An 18162-nucleotide genomic window follows, 5' to 3' on the forward strand; every position below is an offset into this window, starting at 1 on the left:
TACTTAAATGGTAACAAGCAGATGGGTACGGTGGCCGAGAGATGGCGGTAACACCATAACATATAATGCACCTAAACATAACCAACGAAGAAGCAGTCGGGTGGTGTGACGTCACTGGATTTAACAACTACCAGCGCGCCGCGCGGAAGTGAGCGGCGTGTGTTCTGTATCACTGCCCTAAAAACTGCTCTTTGTGGTAAGGTCCACTACTATTTACAGTTATTTGACTTTTAGTATGAGTTGTATACCCGAGAGACATAACAATTAGCTCAATAAGTCCATATAAAAATACTTTATATTTAATAGTGTTTGCGTTTCTCACGTTGCGCACTACTTAGCACCTGTTAAGCTAAATAGCTAACCTGTCCATTGTTGATAGTTTTTGTTCTGTGCGATGTTAAAAAAACTAAACGTAATATTTAATCTGTCGCTTTTAATTATTTGATGTTTTTGGTTGTATCACTTTGCTTCCTCTCATTTATGCTTTATGAATTTGCTAATATGTGACCCTGGCTATGTTCTGGATGTTTCCATATAGTTAACATGGCCTCAGATGACATTTCTCAGCTGGCTGATGCTCTTTCTAAGACCCATGTCGGGGATGGAGAGTTGAGCTATAAAGGCCTGGGATTGAAGCTTGACAATGCAGAATCAGGTCAGATCCTGGACAGCAACTTTGTTTGTTTTTTGTTTTGTTTTTACATCTGCTAACATCTGATGTTAGGTGACTGCTGTCAGACACGATAATATGCTCTCTGTGTTTCCAGTGAAGGAGCTGGTCCGTGACATAGAACAGTACCAAGGTCTGAGAGCTCTGCGCCTGGAAGGAAACACTCTGGGAGTGGAGGCAGCCCAAGCCATTGCCGAGGTTCTAGAAAGCAAAGACCAGCTCCAGGTAGGTCCTTTGTTGATTTGATTTGAACACACAGTGGAGCAGACATGGGCCTTGTTTTACTATGGGATAAATACCAAGCATTATTCTATACTGTCTCACTACTCCCACAGTAAAGCAGCTACACAGCTAACTTTAATGTCATTCTTTTGCCAACTTTTTGTCTGTCAGAGATGCTATTGGAGTGACATGTTCACTGGACGGCTGCGTTCCGAAATCCCAACAGCCCTGGTGAGCTTCGCAGCTACGTCTTTACTGAAACTCTTACTTCCTTATAGACATTATAGATTTCATAAATTTTATATCCCTGTGTCATTTGTTCATCTTCATGTGCTCCCCTCAGAGGTCCCTGGGCAGCGCATTAATGAGTGCTGGGGCCCGGCTGACTGAGCTGGACCTGAGTGACAATGCTTTTGGGCCAGATGGTGTTAAAGGAATTGAGCAGCTGCTGAAGAGCTCTTCCTGCCACACTTTGAAGGAGCTAAGGCTCAACAACTGTGGCATGGGGATTGGTGGAGGAAAGGTAAAACTTCAAACAGAGATGCTCCTTTAAAACTCAGCTGAAACCAACCAAAAATTAAAATCCATATTTTTTTGATGGTGTTTGTTTGGCACAGATCCTGGCTGAAGCCCTGATGGAGTGCCACAGACAGTCGTCAGCCCTCGGAGTTCCACTCAGACTGAGAGTGTTTGTAGCCGGGAGGAACCGGCTGGAAAATGAAGGAGCTTGTGCCCTGGCTAAGGCTTTTCAGGTATAAAACACTCACACACAATGACCTGATTGGTTGATTAATTGATTGATTGAAGATTGTTAGTTTATACAAATCTTTCCTGTATTTGTCGATTGTAAGTTGATGGGCAGTCTGGAGGAGGTTCACATGCCCCAGAATGGCATAAACTACCCAGGCGTGATGGCGTTGGCTTCAGCCATGCGTCACAACCCAGAGCTTCGAGTCCTCAACTTCAATGACAACACCTTCACCACAAAAGGAACGCTGGCTATGGCTCAGGTGAGGCCAGATTATTTTTATATTTAAGTTTCATGTAGGCAGAGAGTAGTTTTGTTGCTCCTGCCTGTATAAACAGTTTTTTTGTCATTTTGTTGGCAATGCAGGCTCTGAGGCACCTCAGGAACGTCCAGGTTATTAACTTTGGTGACTGTCTTGTCCGCTCAGAGGGAGCCATCGCCCTTGCTGCAGTCCTGAGGGAAGGACTGCCGATCCTCCAGGTCAGTCCTACACTCCCGGTTCAGGTCGTTTTGTCTCTGTGCGTCAATAGATTACTTCACAGCTGTTGTTTATGTACCATCTCTTCAGGAGCTCAATCTGTCATTTGGTGAGGTCACGGAGGCGGCTGCACTTGTGTTGGCTCAGGCTGTCATGGACAAACCACACGTGAACAAAGTGGATCTGAATGGTGCGCACATCGACTGAAGAATTGATCTTCTTTGAAAAGTGATAACATTTTAAAAAATAAATTATGACAAGAAACTACTCTCTCACAGGTAATTGTCTGGGAGATGAGGGCTGTGAAGCTTTAAGAGAGGCTATGGAGAACATGGACAAAGGAGACATCCTGGGATCACTCAGGTAATACATGTGTATTAAAGCATTCAAAAACAAAGTAATCTATTACATTTTTCCAGTTTTCTGTTTAACTACATTAGGATGCTAATAGCAAAATTAAGATTTTTGTTTCATCAACTTCACTACAGTGACGATGAGGGTGAACCAGATGAGGAAGATGAGGAAGAGGATGATGAAGATGATGATGACGACGCCAATGAGGACTGTAATGATGAGAATGAGGAGTATGATGATATTGTGAAGGAAAATGGAGGAATGAAAAAAGATGACAGTCCTGTTAAACCTCAGAGCCCGGTAAGATTTATGCAGCAAGTTCACTCTTCTGTCATGTGACATCACTGTTGGTTTGCACATGTAATGGCTCCAATGACATTTAAGAATACACTTCTGATTATGTCTTTGCATCCACCATCAGGCAGAGATCATGTCTTTCCTCAGCAGCCCCTCTGTAGAAAAACTTCTTCAGCTGGGAGAAATGAGGACAAACCTGCAGCAACAGGTGAGGATTTAAAAGTGTGACTGTATACACAGGTTAATTCAGACATAGACGTTTTGCAGCAGTCTTTAACCCTTTGCTTGTTCTCACCAGGTTGATGGATCTGAGCCACACAAGGCTGCCGATATGCTTTTGAAAATAGGGTCCTTGTACAGTGAGGAGTCGGAGACCAAAGCGGCTGTTCTTGAAACTATCGGTGAATAAAATAATGCTTTTTACAGTGTGATCTAAGCACTTAAAACAATCCTTAACCACAGTTCTTGCCCTCATATAATGTCTGTATTATTATTATTATTATTATTATTATTATTGTATCTCTCTGTCCCACAGACATAGTTTTGAAGAAGCTTCTGTCGGGTTCTGCCTTCCAGTCATACTGCTTCCTCTCCACACTGCTGGTCATGATGGGCCTCCTTAAGGTACTCCTCCACTCCGCCTATTCACCTCCTCTAAGAATCACACAGAGCCACAAGGAATAATTAAGAAGAAAAACACACATTTAAAAAAAAAAAAAAAAAACATTCATAAATTATTTAAAGTTTCCCATGGACCACCTGGTCCAGTCCGATCCAGCAGGTGGCACTAATACACAAGACATCAACTATGATTCCACCACATTAACAGGAAGGCATTATTATAGTAGTTTCAACTTCTGCCCTCAGTGGTTTTGTACTTTTGAGGAGCATCACTGTATGAGCACAAAGTAGAGTGATTCCTAATTTATTCTCTGGTCCTTGTGGACACTGTATCAGAACGATGCATTGTTCTGTCTCCAAGGTGCTGAAGTGTAAAGGTTTTTCTTGCCGTTGATTTAGTCTGTATTATTTTTTTCATCTTTTTTTAGGGAGAGGGGAAAATGAAAAAGGTGTTGCTGGTGCCGGGTCAACTGTTGTGTTTGGAACATGCCGTGCAGCAGGAATACTTCCCGCAGCATCACGCCTCGCTGCTCCACATCTTCATGTCCAAGTAATCTTTTGTCCTATAAAATCTGACTCTCGTTAGTTTTCGACCTGCTGTTACAGAAGAATGAGGATTGTAAAGACCCAGTGAAAGCAGCATAAATATGAAGATTTTTTATGATTCTAAAAACAATGTTATGTGTCATTTTTTTTCAGGAATGGTGAAGCTTTGAAGTCATGCAGCAGTGCCAGAGAGAGGCTGAGCTCTGCTCTGGAGAAGAAGTGCAACGACCTGCACTGATCCAATCAACCAATGCCAGTGCTGCCACATGGACACACACACACACGCTGTACTTACAATTGTTTTGTTTTTTTTTCCCATAATCAAAACCAATAGGGATGCTTTACACTTGAACAAAGGACAAGTACAACCACTGAACTCCACTCCAGATTTGTATATTTTATGAAGGCTGTCGAGAATTAGTTATTTTTTATTTTTCTACTTTTGATTGTGACTTATATTTTTGTAGGAAAAAAAAATAGATACATATACTAAAAATGGAAGTGATTGTAACCAGAAGCGTTGCTAACTTTAGGCACATTTTGCAAAGTATTTGCATTTAAACAATGACAAAACAAGGCATCTGTTTCCTCCTCCACATCTGTGGAAGTGTAATAGTGCATTAACAGTATTTTCAGGTCTTGATAAATATGGAAATCACACACGCACAACTACAGATGTGTAGTTTTAGACCTGTACCTCACTGTTGGGGGTGTTGCTCTGAAAACCTGGTTATCTAGTGCTGAGACAATTCAAATGAATAGATGAAAAATTAAAGGCAGCATGGTCCATATAGAATTTTCCTTGTTGAGGAGGGAAAAACCTTTAGGGGCCATCTGTCCAAACACAATCATCACACTGCTGCTGAAAAAGGTTTAGACAAATCAGAGTGCTGGGTGCACCAAACTGTGAGCAAGAAAGGGAGCAGTACACACCTGTGGATGAACCTGAGTGTGTGACGGCTGTGTCAGTGCTTGGCTCAGGGGGACCAGACTCTTCACTTTGATTTTTGTACAATGTGCTCATACATGACTTTGTGCTGCTGAAGTTCAGTTGCAGTGTATTACCTCATAGTTCTTTATGTGATGTGCATATAAGGGAATGGCATTATAGAATGGAAAATACTTAGATTGCATTGAGGTTATTTTTTTCTGAATAACAGACAAGGAGAGCTGAAATGTTCATTTTTACTGAAAGCTCTTAAATAAAACTAATACTAAAGCACGTCTCAGTGTGTGTCTGTGTGTGTGTGTGTCCATCCTCCTTCCTCTCCACAGAAGCATAACAAATATCATAATGCAGTAGAATTTGAGAGTTTGTGTTGAACTGCTCCTTTAAACACGAGCAGAGGAAGGTGGAGGTGTGTGTGGGTCGGGAGGGAACAGTGGTGAATGGAAGGGATAAACGGAGTTTGTTTTGGATGGGGGGGACAACCGGGGAAGAGCAGCAGAGACCGTGAGAAGAGTCAGCGGCCAGAAACAAACTGCAGCTGGACGGAACCGCGACGAAGCCACGGTGAGTCTGTGCGTAAAATGGATTTTAGAATAGCGAATCAATCTAATGATAGGCTAACAGAAAATCTGGAAATAGCAAGAAATTTAAATTGAAATCAAGTCATGGTGACTTTTTGCGCAGTTTTTTTGCATGTGAATATACATATTTTTAAAATGTGCGCTGCTTGTTTTTGTATTAAATTATTTCCTTTTACGCACAGGACTCATTAACAAAAACACAATATTGAAAATGGAGGTTTTATAAACACAGTGAGTTAAGGTTGATGGCGTCGTATTGAGTCTTCTCGCCGTCCCTGGTCAAAGGACACCGTTTTTTTTTTCACAGGGGAAAAGCATTTTGGCACAACACCGGCAGAGAGAGACACTGCGCGTCTTTGTGCGCGGCCAGCGCGGCTGCTCCTCTGCGGTTTGGACTGTTGATCCCAGGAGGACGCGGGCAAACAACCCGGACGAAGGAAATTCCTCCGTCTCTAGTTTCTTTGCCCCCTTTCTGTACAGGGGGTCGTATGAACAAAACGTCGTGTGCTTCTACTTATGAGTGCTTTTCATACGGTGGGCAGCTTAGTTAGAACGCTGCTGCATTCAATGAGCGCAGAGTTTCTGAAACAATAACATGTTAATCGAGCTATCCTCCCCTCCAGGACATGAGTTAGTTCGGTTGGTTTCTGTCAGGTCCATCTACTTGATGCGTCAGTTTTGACAGAAGGGGTTTAAGCTTGGCACCAATGCACGCGTCAACATTTTGAGACCCCAAATTTCAGAGTGCGGAGCTGTGAAGCTTTTCATGTCCATTCCTGTGGATCAAGACTGTTGATCCCACATGGGAATGTGGTTTTAAGGCATTCCAGTGAAGACTAGGGCAGACCAATCTGACCAAATGGCGCTAATCCTCCCAAAAGTACAGAATGATGGAGACCTGAGGCTTTAGAAAACAAATCGATGTGACTCACATTCATCAAATAAAATCACACTAAAGTCATGATAACTGGATAATAATATCTGTCATGTTTCAATAAGTATTGTGTTTATTCTCTAAAAAATACCTAAATGCTCAAATTGAAAATTACTCAAATCTTATAAAAAAGTATGACCCTAAAGTGTTTTGTGTGTAAATAAAGTAGATGTTTTTCCCCTCTCAGATGTTCTCCCAGCTGTTTCCTGATGTCCTCTGGGTCCCGCTGCTCCTCTGCATCCCCACACTGCACGCAGCAAAATGCCCACAGGAGTGCGTCTGTGACCAGATCCAGCTCACTGTGACCTGTGTCAACAAGAACCTCACCCAAGTTCCTCCCACTGTTGATGAGGTTTCATTTACACACACACACATTCAGTGTCATAATACCGAATTTTGTATTATGTCTTCCATCTGATACGTTCTCTTCTTTATAGATCACAGTGAAATTGGATCTTCGAGGTAATGACATCCAGGAGCTTCCCACCGGTGCTTTCAGACACACACCTTACCTGACTTACCTGTCGCTGCAGCGCTGTAACATCCGCAGAGTGAAAGAGGGGGCTTTCCGTGGCCTTGGACGTTTGGTCTTTCTCAACCTGGCTAACAACAACATTGATATCCTCTACCAGGTGACCACAGACTCACAGATCATATGTGACATTTGTGTTTATCGCCTTACAGTCAGCAGCAGAGTAAAACCTCTGGCTTCCCCCATGTGCACGCAGGAGTCGTTTGATGGTCTATCATCGCTGAAGCAGCTCATGATTGACCGTAACCGCGTGGAAGAGATCCAGCCTGGAGCGTTCACTCAGCTAGGCTTCCTCAATCTGCTCTCCCTCACCCACAACCAGCTGGTCTACATCCCCAACTTGGCCTTCCAGGGTTTACAGAACATTAAGTGGCTTCGTCTCAGCCACAACTCCCTGAACTACCTGGACACGGAGGCCTTCGCTGGTCTGTTCACACTCACCCGACTCAGTCTGGACCACAATGAGCTGCAGTTCTTCCCCACTGAGACCATGACAAGGTAAGGCTATTAGGTGAGGATAACAACAGAGAAAATCTCTGATTATTTGCGTCCACACTTCTCCTTCTCTGTGTCCAGACTGCCAGAAGTGACTCGTCTGGAACTGAGCTACAACCCCATGACATACCTGGGAGAAGATGCGGTGTCCATGGCCAAGCTGACTCACCTCTTCCTGGACCACATGTCTCTGCAGGACCTGGCCAACACAGCTGTATCAAAATGCCCCAACCTCATCCTCCTGGACATCAGCCATAACCAGCTGCGTGTCATCCAACCATTCTCAGAAGGGTCGCCCAGCCTGGCCCGCCTCAACCTGGCTGGAAACCCCATCTACTGCAACTGCTATCTGCGTCCGCTCAGGTACAGCAGACCTTTAAGATGACTCCTCTTCCAGGAAAAAAAATCACCACGTTCTTCTTTTCTTGTTTACTACACTGCAGAGAGTGGGCGATCCGCAGTAAGGTGAAGCTGATGGGGACATGTGGAGGACCGGCGCATCTCTCAGGAGAGAGCCTGGAAGCGATTCACCCTCCAGAGCTGCGCTGCCAAAGCCAGGAGGCCATGTTGAAGGCAGAGTTTGAAGAAGCAACGAGGATCACACCTCCACCCACAGAGGAGCCACAGAACAAGGTCAAGTGTCCAGCCAACTGTGTGTGTGAGGTGAGTGGAAAACTGTTTGAACAACATGTTAGTGGTGTGCGTCCTATATGTTTCTATGACCTCCTATGGTCTGTCCACAGGCAGAGACGCACCACTCCTCATGTGAGAACCGCGGCCACACAAAAGTGCCTCGGGGCTTCTCACCCGACACACGCCTTCTGGATCTGCGTGGCAACCATTTTCACTACATCTCCAGCAACAGCTTCCCCGGGGTCACACAGGTCGTGTCCCTGCACCTGCAGCGCTGCAAGATTGTGGAGGTGGAGGGAGAGGCCTTCAGTGGGATGAAGGGACTGATTTACCTTTACCTGTCTGAGAATGACCTCACTTCTCTCAGCCCTGATGCCTTCAAAGGTTTTTGCAGGCAAAATCAAATCAGGGGTTTTAACATTCATCTAACCTTCAATGAACTGGTTTTTGAGCAGTGTCTGTCTTAATACACAGGTTTGCCTCAGCTGACCTACCTCCACCTGGAGAAGAACCGCTTCAGCAGCTTCCCCAAAGGAGCCTTCAAACTGGTTCCAAGTCTGCTGGCACTTCACATGGAGAACAACGCCATCACCAGGCTGGAGCCAGATATCCTGAACAGTGCTGAGGGTCTCAGAGCACTCTACCTCACTGGGAACGCCATCGAGCATGTGTCACCCAGGGCTCTGGACCATGCCAGTGATCTTGATACGCTCCATCTAGGGGGTAACAAGCTGAAGGAGGTCCCCACTGAGGCACTGAGCAAAGCCCAGAACCTCCGAGACCTCAGGCTGTCTGGTAACTCAATCCGCTGGGTGGGGCCGAATACATTCCAGCCTCTGCACAGGACACTGAAGGAGTTGTACCTGGACAACATGGGACTGGAGAAAGTGAGTAATCTGTATCTTTCCATCAGTAACATTTATTTTGCACTTCTAACCTTTTTCTGGGTCACATCAGATGTCACAGAATTCCCTGGCAGGTCTGGGTCAGGGGCTAAGGAGTCTGTTCTTGGAGGGGAACCAGTTGGAGGAGGTGCCTGACCTCCACCCGCTCAAATCCCTGGAGGTCATCAACCTGGCTGACAATCCTCTAATGTGTGACTGCCCCCTACTGCCACTGCGCATGTAAGACAACTACAGCAAAAAGACCAATATCAGACATTCCTGCCTGTAAAAGCTGCTTACATTTGTATTCACTCAAATATTTTCTTCATTTAGGTGGATTGAGAAAGTTAACCTCAAGGTACGAGCCACCTGTGCCAATCCACCTGAAGTGAGGGGTCGAAGGGTTAAGGACGTCCACATCTTCAAGGCCTGTCCTGGGGGAAATAGTCTCCGCACTGTCCCTACTGTCACCCCAAAGCCACCTAAGGCACCCAAGGCAACCAAACCCAAACCGATGCACCTCAACGGCTTTCGGCAATTAAAAATGTTCAGAGCCAAATCCAAACTTCGCAAGAGTCCAAACACAAAACAGGGAGCAGCAAAGACCACCACCACCAAACCCACAAAGAAACGCAGCATGGCGTAAATCTTTGCTGACTTCCAAACACTGAACTCTCAGATATAAAAAAAACTAAAAAACATCAGCCTTGGCCCAGTTATTGAGTGATGGGCACATCTAATCAACACCATTGTGTTAAAAATCAGACTTTTTTGCAGGTATGTTCCATGCTACAGTGCAGTAAAAAGACTTTAAGCTCCTGAGCAGCAGTAGTTCAAGTCGTAGCATCTTAAAAAGAGGAAAACGAAGCCAAACCGAGCTCCTGTGTTGCGATACATTCAACGGCTTATTGCTAGTTAACCACTACAGCAACAAGTACAAAATACTGAGATCAAATTTTATCATGAGAATACAAGTGTATAAAACAGGAAAGAAAATAAAACTTTACAACACTGTCTGGATTTGCTGATTTTTATTTTTTTTTATATTATTCCATTACAGTCTCTCTGCTCTTCCGCCTTTTCTACAGATCCCGTCATCTCATTTCAGCATTGCTTCAGGTTCTCCTGTAGTGTCATGCTCTGTTGTGCTCTCCAATGTTTCTTCCATGGTACTGTCATTTTCTTGGCCCCCCTCGTCTTCGTCCACATGTTGTATTTCAGCTTCACTTTGCTCCATGCTGCTTTCACCAGTAATGCTTTCTTCCAGTGATCCACGCTCTTCACCTGTGTCTTCTGCGGTCTGCTCCATCGGTTCATGTGCTTCCTTGTCGGAGCTGCTCTGCCCTGACGTCTGATCTGGCTTACTCTGGTGTCCTCCCTCCTCCTGTTTGATTCGCTCCATTGAGACTTGTGGAGGGTTTTCTGGTGGATCAATAGGGGCCTCCATCTCCTCCACTTTTACCTGCACTGTAGAGACTACCAGAGACACAATGAAGCAGATTACCAAAAAGAACAACTACAAGAAAATGTCTGAGAATGGTTCACATACTCTCCTGCTCCTCTGGTTCGGTCTTGGGTTGGGTGAGTGGTTCTGATGAAGGAAGGGGGTTTGTACTTTTAGCGTTAATGACCTCATTATCTTCTGTAGCATGATCCTGAGACAGCCTCTTCCTTGAGTGCTTTTTTTCTATGAAAAGAAAAACAGGGAGGTCATTTCCAGGAATAAACACTATTGATCTGTATTCTCAATAGTTGGGACACTGCATGTATAAGTAAAAAAAGCCATTTTTAAATCATGTACATTTTACACAGCAGCCAAACTGTGATTACAAACATGGCAGTAAATATCACAACACAACGTACTTCTTTTCCCATACACATAAGTCTTGCATTTCTTGTTTCGTTCCACTGGGTTTTCAAATGCTTCAACTGGAAAACAGAAGAGAACACCTGTCACATTAAAACACAATGAAAAGGCATCTAACTAAGAGGCATCTCATTATTAATATTAATATTTACCAAGCCCAGGAGGAGGCTGGAGCTGGTAGCCCATCAGATCACACCATCCAACCGGGTAGATGTCCGGAGACTCGTGATCGACCCACTGGTCAAACTCATCCTCCCAGCCGTCGAAGTGAATAAGCAGCAGGCGACCCACACAGCGCTTCACAGTAGCCACACATACCAGTCGTGGCTCCATCAAGTCCACTGCCTCCAACTTCAGGTTTGGGTTGAAGCGGTGACCTGGATAGTCCTGGAAAAAAAGTCATCAGAGAACATTTAACTTCTGAGCATTAAAACGAACTGTGGGTGTGATGAAACCTCAGTTTGTTTTCATATCAGATGTTCTCTCTTACAGTGTTGAACAGTCTTGCTGGTGCCGCTTTTGCCTTTGTCTCCTTCAGGTAGTTTTCCCAGGTGAAGGTCTGAGAATCATACCCTACCAGGAAACACACAGAATATCATATACATGTTTTCATTTACACTACAAAGCTGCTTCTGTCATGGACATTTACCTTGAGGCACAGTAAGAGGGATGTTGTGTTTTGTACAGAACCCCACTGGAAGGATAGCATGTGAGGAAGCATGGTAACAAAACCAGTCTGAGCCTATGTTTGATATGGTGCCATCAATACCCACCATCAGGTAGCCATCAAACAGCACCTGGGGAGGCACAGTAAGGAAGCTGAGACAATGTAATACAACACCACATATAACAAACAGACAAAAAAAACTGTTGCCTTACTTTGTGTACAGTGGCCACACAGATGCTTCCGAGGTTGAGCGGGTCAATGGCCTCCAGCTTCATTCCTTCTTCAAAGAAACTGCCTCCCATGTAGACAAATCTAGGCTGTGGATCACAAACAGGCTTTGAAAAAGTTTCTTTATTTCCAGTAGTAAAAAAATAAGATAAGAAATTCTGTGTAGGATAATTTTCGATTACCTTTTTAAAAAGTGTGAATGCACTGTCAAAGCTACCCTTCAGACCACTGGAAGCCTCAGTGGAGTTTGCTTTGAAAAAAAAAAACAAAAAAAAAAACAGTCACCTCCCTCCTATCATTTTGTTCTATGCCCCATTAGCTTAGATTTTACAGATATTTTTCTCCTGCTTTTAAACTTACCGGGTGCTTTAATGCTGTGACCCACTTTTTTGGACCAGCCTATTGGGTGCAGGAGAGGACTCCACATGTGGCACCAGAAATCAGAGACGACATTCACAGGAGCGTCACTTTGGTCGGTGTACACCAGCCGCAGCCGGCCACCAATGATGGAGTCTATGACAGCCACGCGGGTGCGGCTCACATGCTTGGGGTCTACCACCTCCACTCGCATGCCTATTTTGAAAGAGGACTTCATGTCGTCTGTCAGCTGAGGAGAGGACAGAGGAAGGATGAGAGACAGTGATAAGTGAAAATATTTCATTTCTTTCCCCATGATTGAGAGCAGCATTACATTTACCTTCAGGTAGAAGTCAACAGGAAGTGTGTTGGCCCCCACAAGCTTTTTCATCAAATATTCTTTCCAGTCTGCGATGTCTGGATTCACATCTGCAAACACACAGTGGTAAAATTCTAGTGTGTCCAACACCCTTCATTGTGCTGCGTGTTGAGCCAGCAAGGACGGTCTTGTATCCTGTACTTGAGTGCCACGTGGTCTCAGTGTGCATCCTCACCTTGTGGAGGAACCAGCAGCTTGCTCGTCATGGCACACCAGCCAATCGGATTGATCTCTCCAGAAACGAGGCTGCACCAGAAGTCATGGCTGCTGTCATGCTCAAAGCCTTCATATCTCAACAGAGCTTTGTAACCTAGGAGGAGGAAGACGTTCGTTACTGCTGCTTTGCCAAACTGTTTATACACACACACACTTATTAAGCTTGAGTATTGAATAGTAGAACTTACTGTAACACTGTTTTTCATTGTGAACTAACTTGTTCATTACCATTAAAGATGTACACACACCTGCGATCTGGATGACTGTAGCAATCCAGTACACTTTACTGGGAAGAATTCCATTAGTGTTCAGGACCTCCACTTTCATCCCTACAGCGATGTTGTCCCAGTGGGCCCAAAGTGGAGCCTGAAGAGTGCAGAATGTGATCCCTTAGCTAGCTGGCTAGCCATACCCATTCACACAGTGAAAATTCTCTCCATGAAACAGGTCTGGAACCCCTTCCTTTCACAGCTAGTACTACTTGCTGCTTGCTTTGTTCAAAAATATATTTGCAGAATTGCTAATAACACTTTGGACTGTAAAGTTTTGAAGGAAAATTAACTCACATGTCTGAAGCAGAAGACGGATGCAGCCAGAGATGTTTCCCTCTCCAAGTAGGCACCCCAGTCAAAACCAGGAGCTGCCACAGAAGACAGAGGAGTCACACAGCTGAAGTTTGCAATGTGAGAACGGATGAAGAACTAGTAGTAAGTAGTAAATCAATACACCCACCACAGGTGGGTGCACTGGTGGTATGCATGTGTGTAAAGACCTGATGTTCAAGCATGACCAGGACTTTTGTGACACACACACATGTTCATTTTATTCATTTTTAGTAATGCATTTCGACCTGGGATCAGTACATTTACCATGATTCACTCCTGCTGTCACTGGGGGGGCTTTGTGCACTTTATTCAGCACAACAGCCTTTTTTGTGGGAGGCCTTCCCTAAAGACAAAGAGAAAGAAAAACACAAGATGTGTGCGTTAACACAATCCTGCTGCTGCTGGGCACAACAACATTCACACACGTGAATATTTAAAACTTTATTGACATTTTTAATGATCATATTTAGCAGGTAATCATTAATCAGCTGTTTAGTTTTATGGTGGATCATTGGCCATTTAATAACTTACCGCCTGCTCCATATAAATGTCTGAGTGCTGATCTGTCTCTGAGGTGTGTGCGTTTATGAACTGTGTGGGCACGGCGGTGTTTTTAAGGAGGCGTCCCCTACGGTTCGAGTTCTCCATCATGCAGTAGTCCTCCGGCTGAAAGTGCTTCTGGCAGACAAAAAGCTTGACGAGGACGTGGAGGGGCGTGTTTACGTCCATGTTCAGAGTACACAGCCATTGCCTCAGCCTCTCTGGGTTGCAGAATGGGAACCGGTGGAAGGCGAGGTTAGGCCGCTTTACGTTGTAGCAGCTATCGACGCAGCATTTGTGAACCATTTGTGCTGCTGAACATGTATATCGAGCTGATTAGAGCAACGACAGAAAAATATTCCACAAGTAGCCTCACGGGTCGGAGGTGTGCTTTAAAGTCCCGCGCGGTCTTCTTCTTCTTCTACGCCTTATTTTCCTGCAGTGATTGCTGGTACACAGCTCATTGTGTGTATACTGCCACTGTGTGGTTGTTGTGTAAATTACGGGAAATATCCTCAGATCAGGGATGGATGCACTGATTGATCCTCTTAGCAGGTAATTGAGTAAATTAAATCAATAACTGACTACTTATTTCTACTATTTTATTCTGTCTGCACGCTCTATAACACTAAGGTGAGAGAGAAACAGTATTTTGATTCCTCTGTATGTCCTACACATATGGTGAAATTGACAAAAAAAAGCTGGTCCAAAATTCTGCCGCTAGAGTTCTGAGTAATACCAGGAAAATGGACCACATTACACCGGTCCTCAAATCACTGCACTGGCTTCCTGTGAGTCAAAGGATACATTTCAAAACTTTACTCTTGGTTTACAAAGCAATGAATGGTCTTGAACCAAAATACATCCTGGACTTATTGGTTCGCTATAAACCATCCAGACCTCTGAGATCATCAGGGACAGGCCTACTGTGTGTACCCAGGGTCAGGACCAAACAGAGTGAAGCAGGATTCAGTTATTCTGCCCCTGCACCTGTGGAACAGCCTTCCTGAACACCTGAGCTCTGCTCTGCAGCGTTCTCCTAAATTCTTCACTGCTGTCATTAACTGCACTCTTCTTATTTAATCATCCTGATTTTATTTGATGTTTTTTATGATTTTATTCTTTTTATGATTGTAATTTCCTTCTTAATTTAATGTTTTAAAATGCTTTTATTCTGTGATTTCATCTTATGTAAAGCACTCTGAATTGCCTTGTGTATGAATGGTGCTATATAAATAAAGCTTGCCTTGCCTTGCCTTTGAATCTTTCTTGGAAAATGAGCATATAAAACGTCTTTTTACTCACCTGTAAACGTGCCAAAATGGAGGACGTCTTGGAATTTGATGAATATGAACGTGAGCAAGACGCACTGCAGAAACGTTTTGACCTTGAAAAAAAGGTGCTAAAATTGCCAACTGTTTTACACATCTCACACCGCACTGTGAAAAGAAAAAAAGACGTTTTTGTATATGAGACATCACTAATTTTGTTAATTGTTCATGCACAATCTGGATATTACTAATGGTTTTGATGATAAGTGAGGGAAACGTCACCTGGTTGTTCACTTTTCTTTTTCTCCCCCGGCTTTGACCCACCTCCTGTCAGAGGTTCCTTGTTAGGTCCTCTGTCTAAGTGCATAGGTGCCGTTTCATTGCATCCGGCCTATGAAGACAAATAAACCACATGATACATGATTTCATATCAACCACAATTTTCATGAGTCTGTCTGAAACAGAAACACTCTATAGTCCTCTATAGGTCTCTTGCCTCAGCTGTGGTGTTCCGTCGTTGGATAGCAGGCAGACAGCCACTGCATCCTGCTCCGCTGCAGAGGGAACAGTGCGGACGTAGAAACACTGTCGGAGCAGCTCCTGGTCTTAGCTTCAGACCACATGTAGGTGTTCGGGATTCAAAGTACTCCTTGCCAAAATGCTCACTACATAGGTGAGAGCTGGATGTGGCAACCCACTGTGTGCGAGTGCGCTGGACCTGTTTTTCCCATTTGCGGAACTCCTCTGGATCCTTAGGGAATTTGAACAGTGTCACACCATCTTCTGCGGTTTTGCCACATCCATAGGCCACACAGTGGTAGGGCATCCTGTGTCGTGTTCCTCCCTTAAATTATAGAATAGAATAGAAATACTTTATTCATCCCAAGCTGGAAAATTTCACTGTTGCAGCAGCCAAATACAGTGAAATTACTGCATACTCACTGCTGGTAGGCTGTAGGATGTGTTTCTTTTAGCTCTGCAAAAGAAGATGCAAAGAAACATTTAACATTAAAAACATTTAACAACGTTTAATTATCAAATTCAATGCTACAGCTAGCTGGGTTTAATCAAAATATAAACAGCGGGAGTAGCTCATTTGCTACTGTATATAATGTACACGCTAATTTTTAATAGCACGTTTGACCGAGCGGTTAACTTGTTAATAATATGAATAGAAACTTACTTAATTGATAGATATCCAAGCACTTAGTTAGACATCTTCAACGACTGCACAAGTATTTGTACATACTGTAAACAGCTCTCTTCAAAGCTCCCCGGCACTGTAATGTAGTCGCGGAGCTTTGACGTCATCTCCTGACGCGAGGACAAGGCATTCTGGGAGCTGAGGTCTTAGCATCTGTCAGAAACTGCTAATCACAAATACGTGATTTTTAAGATTTTTAAGTGAAGATATGTTGGTTTAATTCATGGCTGCTGGTGTTTATACTATAACAAGAACGGCCCAACTGAGTAAGGAGTTCACCGTCACTTATAAACATGAAGCTCAGTTAAAACGGATCTATTTTGATAACTTTTAAAAAGTGTTTTCACCTGCAGTCGTAAAAACGATCAAATGCTAATAGGCTCCTTATAAGTGCCAAATAGAATCAGATTAGACTTGCTGGCTTTAGAACTTCTCCAGAAGTGCTTTATTTGAACGTATTTATTTTTTTTAGCTTTGTGGTGATGCTTTCTGTGCAGCAGGCAGGCTATGATGATATTGATACCTGCAATTCCTCTACCTCAGCACCACTGAATAAGACAAAAAGGTGTCTTTGCATCATTTATATGCAACTTTTCCAAGAGTTTAAATCGAGGCAACTGGACTCAAAAAGACTATGACCTGGATGAATGAGAGCATCTACAGATATATTTATATGTAACTGCACTGGAGCAGATGACATTACAGACATTATTGAAATTTGGACATTTTCGTAGTCCAAATTTCAATCGGTGGAGTGTGCGTGTAGACCCGTGGAGATGGTGTCTCCTATGTGGATCTGTTCTTTCTGCAAGCAAATGCAAAATACGGCCTGCATCCACACTCATTGTATGGATGTGTCATCAGGAGTGGTGATATGGGGTAATGCAGGATTACACGTCTTCCCTCCCCACACCCAGGTACTTACAGAACCAGGAAACAAGCAGGGAAATCATTTCAGACTCCTCAAACCCTTCTGAGCTCCTCCCCTCCATTTTAGGAGCTTAGAAATAGCTAATCAGTATCAGTTCTCATACATCACAACAGCATTTGCTTACGTTGATGCATGTTATTTTTGCACCACTACACTTGCCTTGTCTCTGCATTGTCCCTTTATGTAGGTTTAGGTGACTCTGATCCAATATATACATGCAATATAATGTGATAACCTAAAGAAATGTATTATAAACAACAGCTGGGATCAAACTTTTCTGTAGAGAAACATCTGACTTTAGTGTTGATTTCAACAAGACTTTTTCCCACCGAAACTGGCCATCAATGGTCCATCGCTTATTAAGTTATAGAAATACAGAAACCACCAATTCAGCATGTTTCCGTCTGATGTTAATGGAGCATTTATTAAGAAATGATAAGATTTAACAGGAAACAACCTGTGTTAAAAGGATGCACGACATAATGCACTATTACAAATGTAACACATCCTTAATTATAACTCAATTATTTTTATGATTTACTTTATTAAACCCCATGGGGATTAATAAAGTAAATCTTAATCTTAATCTTATCCTCACTTTGGAACTGGGGTCTTAATCTGTAAATGAGCATTTATGAGTGTGGAAAGACGTTGACCGGTGTTTTAGTGATCCATTCAGTGTGTGAAGCAAACTCTCCTGGCTTTGTATTGCAATAAAAAGAGAATGCTTTTTAAAAAAAATGATACACATGAGTGGATTTTAACTGTGAAAGAGCATCAAGTTCCCTCAAGTCTGTTTTCAAAACACTTGCTTAGGTTCCTGTGCATCCACCTGATCTACGTGCACTTATTTGTGAGATTGCAGTATCAAATCTGAGTAAAATCAGATTATATTAAAAATAACGAGTCTTGCAGCCAAGGCAAATAGAAGATGCAAGTTTTGGTAGCTTCCT

At 43.5% G+C, this 18162-nt stretch overlaps 3 protein-coding genes across 6 annotated transcripts; 2 read left to right on the plus strand and 1 right to left on the minus strand.

Moving 5' to 3' along the window:
- Nucleotides 1-85: 85 nt before the first annotated feature.
- rangap1b (Ran GTPase activating protein 1b) lies at nucleotides 86-5158 on the plus strand. 2 transcript variants are annotated; one of them, XM_028407519.1, is made up of 16 exons: nucleotides 86-196; nucleotides 539-655; nucleotides 768-895; nucleotides 1064-1123; nucleotides 1236-1415; nucleotides 1510-1644; nucleotides 1744-1902; nucleotides 2007-2120; nucleotides 2209-2308; nucleotides 2397-2481; nucleotides 2607-2772; nucleotides 2894-2977; nucleotides 3068-3170; nucleotides 3305-3393; nucleotides 3819-3940; nucleotides 4090-4174. In XM_028407519.1, the coding sequence occupies exons 2-16, from the start codon at nucleotides 544-546 to the stop codon at nucleotides 4172-4174; spliced, it is 1722 nt and encodes a 573-aa protein (XP_028263320.1). In that variant the 5' UTR covers nucleotides 86-196; nucleotides 539-543. The 2 variants fall into 2 exon arrangements, with proteins under 2 accessions (XP_028263320.1, XP_028263319.1); XM_028407518.1 differs by lacking the exon at nucleotides 86-196 and having other exon boundaries at nucleotides 544-655; nucleotides 4090-5158.
- A 213-nt stretch (nucleotides 5159-5371) lies between these two features.
- Nucleotides 5372-9807, plus strand: chadlb (chondroadherin-like b). Its single transcript, XM_028408371.1, has 10 exons — nucleotides 5372-5449; nucleotides 6588-6752; nucleotides 6838-7032; nucleotides 7129-7430; nucleotides 7509-7790; nucleotides 7871-8090; nucleotides 8171-8444; nucleotides 8535-8947; nucleotides 9018-9184; nucleotides 9278-9807. Exons 2-10 carry the CDS (start codon nucleotides 6588-6590, stop codon nucleotides 9588-9590), a joined length of 2331 nt encoding a protein of 776 aa, XP_028264172.1. The 5' UTR covers nucleotides 5372-5449; the 3' UTR covers nucleotides 9591-9807.
- Nucleotides 9808-9960: 153 nt separating this feature from the next.
- l3mbtl2 (L3MBTL histone methyl-lysine binding protein 2) lies at nucleotides 9961-16389 on the minus strand. Of its 3 annotated transcripts, none has more exons than XM_028407893.1 (19): nucleotides 16258-16389; nucleotides 16017-16050; nucleotides 15571-15918; nucleotides 15357-15465; nucleotides 15109-15242; nucleotides 13528-13606; nucleotides 13225-13298; nucleotides 12907-13024; nucleotides 12618-12752; nucleotides 12404-12492; nucleotides 12067-12313; nucleotides 11889-11956; nucleotides 11691-11795; nucleotides 11461-11608; nucleotides 11302-11384; nucleotides 10964-11198; nucleotides 10808-10873; nucleotides 10494-10631; nucleotides 9961-10411 (listed from the first exon to the last, which is right to left on the minus strand). In XM_028407893.1, the coding sequence occupies exons 3-19, from the start codon at nucleotides 15898-15900 to the stop codon at nucleotides 10044-10046; spliced, it is 2526 nt and encodes an 841-aa protein (XP_028263694.1). In that variant the 5' UTR covers nucleotides 15901-15918; nucleotides 16017-16050; nucleotides 16258-16389; the 3' UTR covers nucleotides 9961-10043. The 3 variants fall into 3 exon arrangements, with proteins under 3 accessions (XP_028263694.1, XP_028263693.1, XP_028263695.1); XM_028407892.1 differs by having other exon boundaries at nucleotides 9961-10420; XM_028407894.1 differs by lacking the exons at nucleotides 15109-15242; nucleotides 15357-15465; nucleotides 15571-15918; nucleotides 16017-16050; nucleotides 16258-16389 and adding an exon at nucleotides 13795-14425 and having other exon boundaries at nucleotides 9961-10420.
- Nucleotides 16390-18162: the final 1773 nt, after the last annotated feature.

Source organism: Parambassis ranga, chromosome 6 (genome assembly GCF_900634625.1).
Source record: "Parambassis ranga chromosome 6, fParRan2.1, whole genome shotgun sequence".
Classification (NCBI taxonomy): Eukaryota; Metazoa; Chordata; class Actinopteri; family Ambassidae; genus Parambassis; species Parambassis ranga.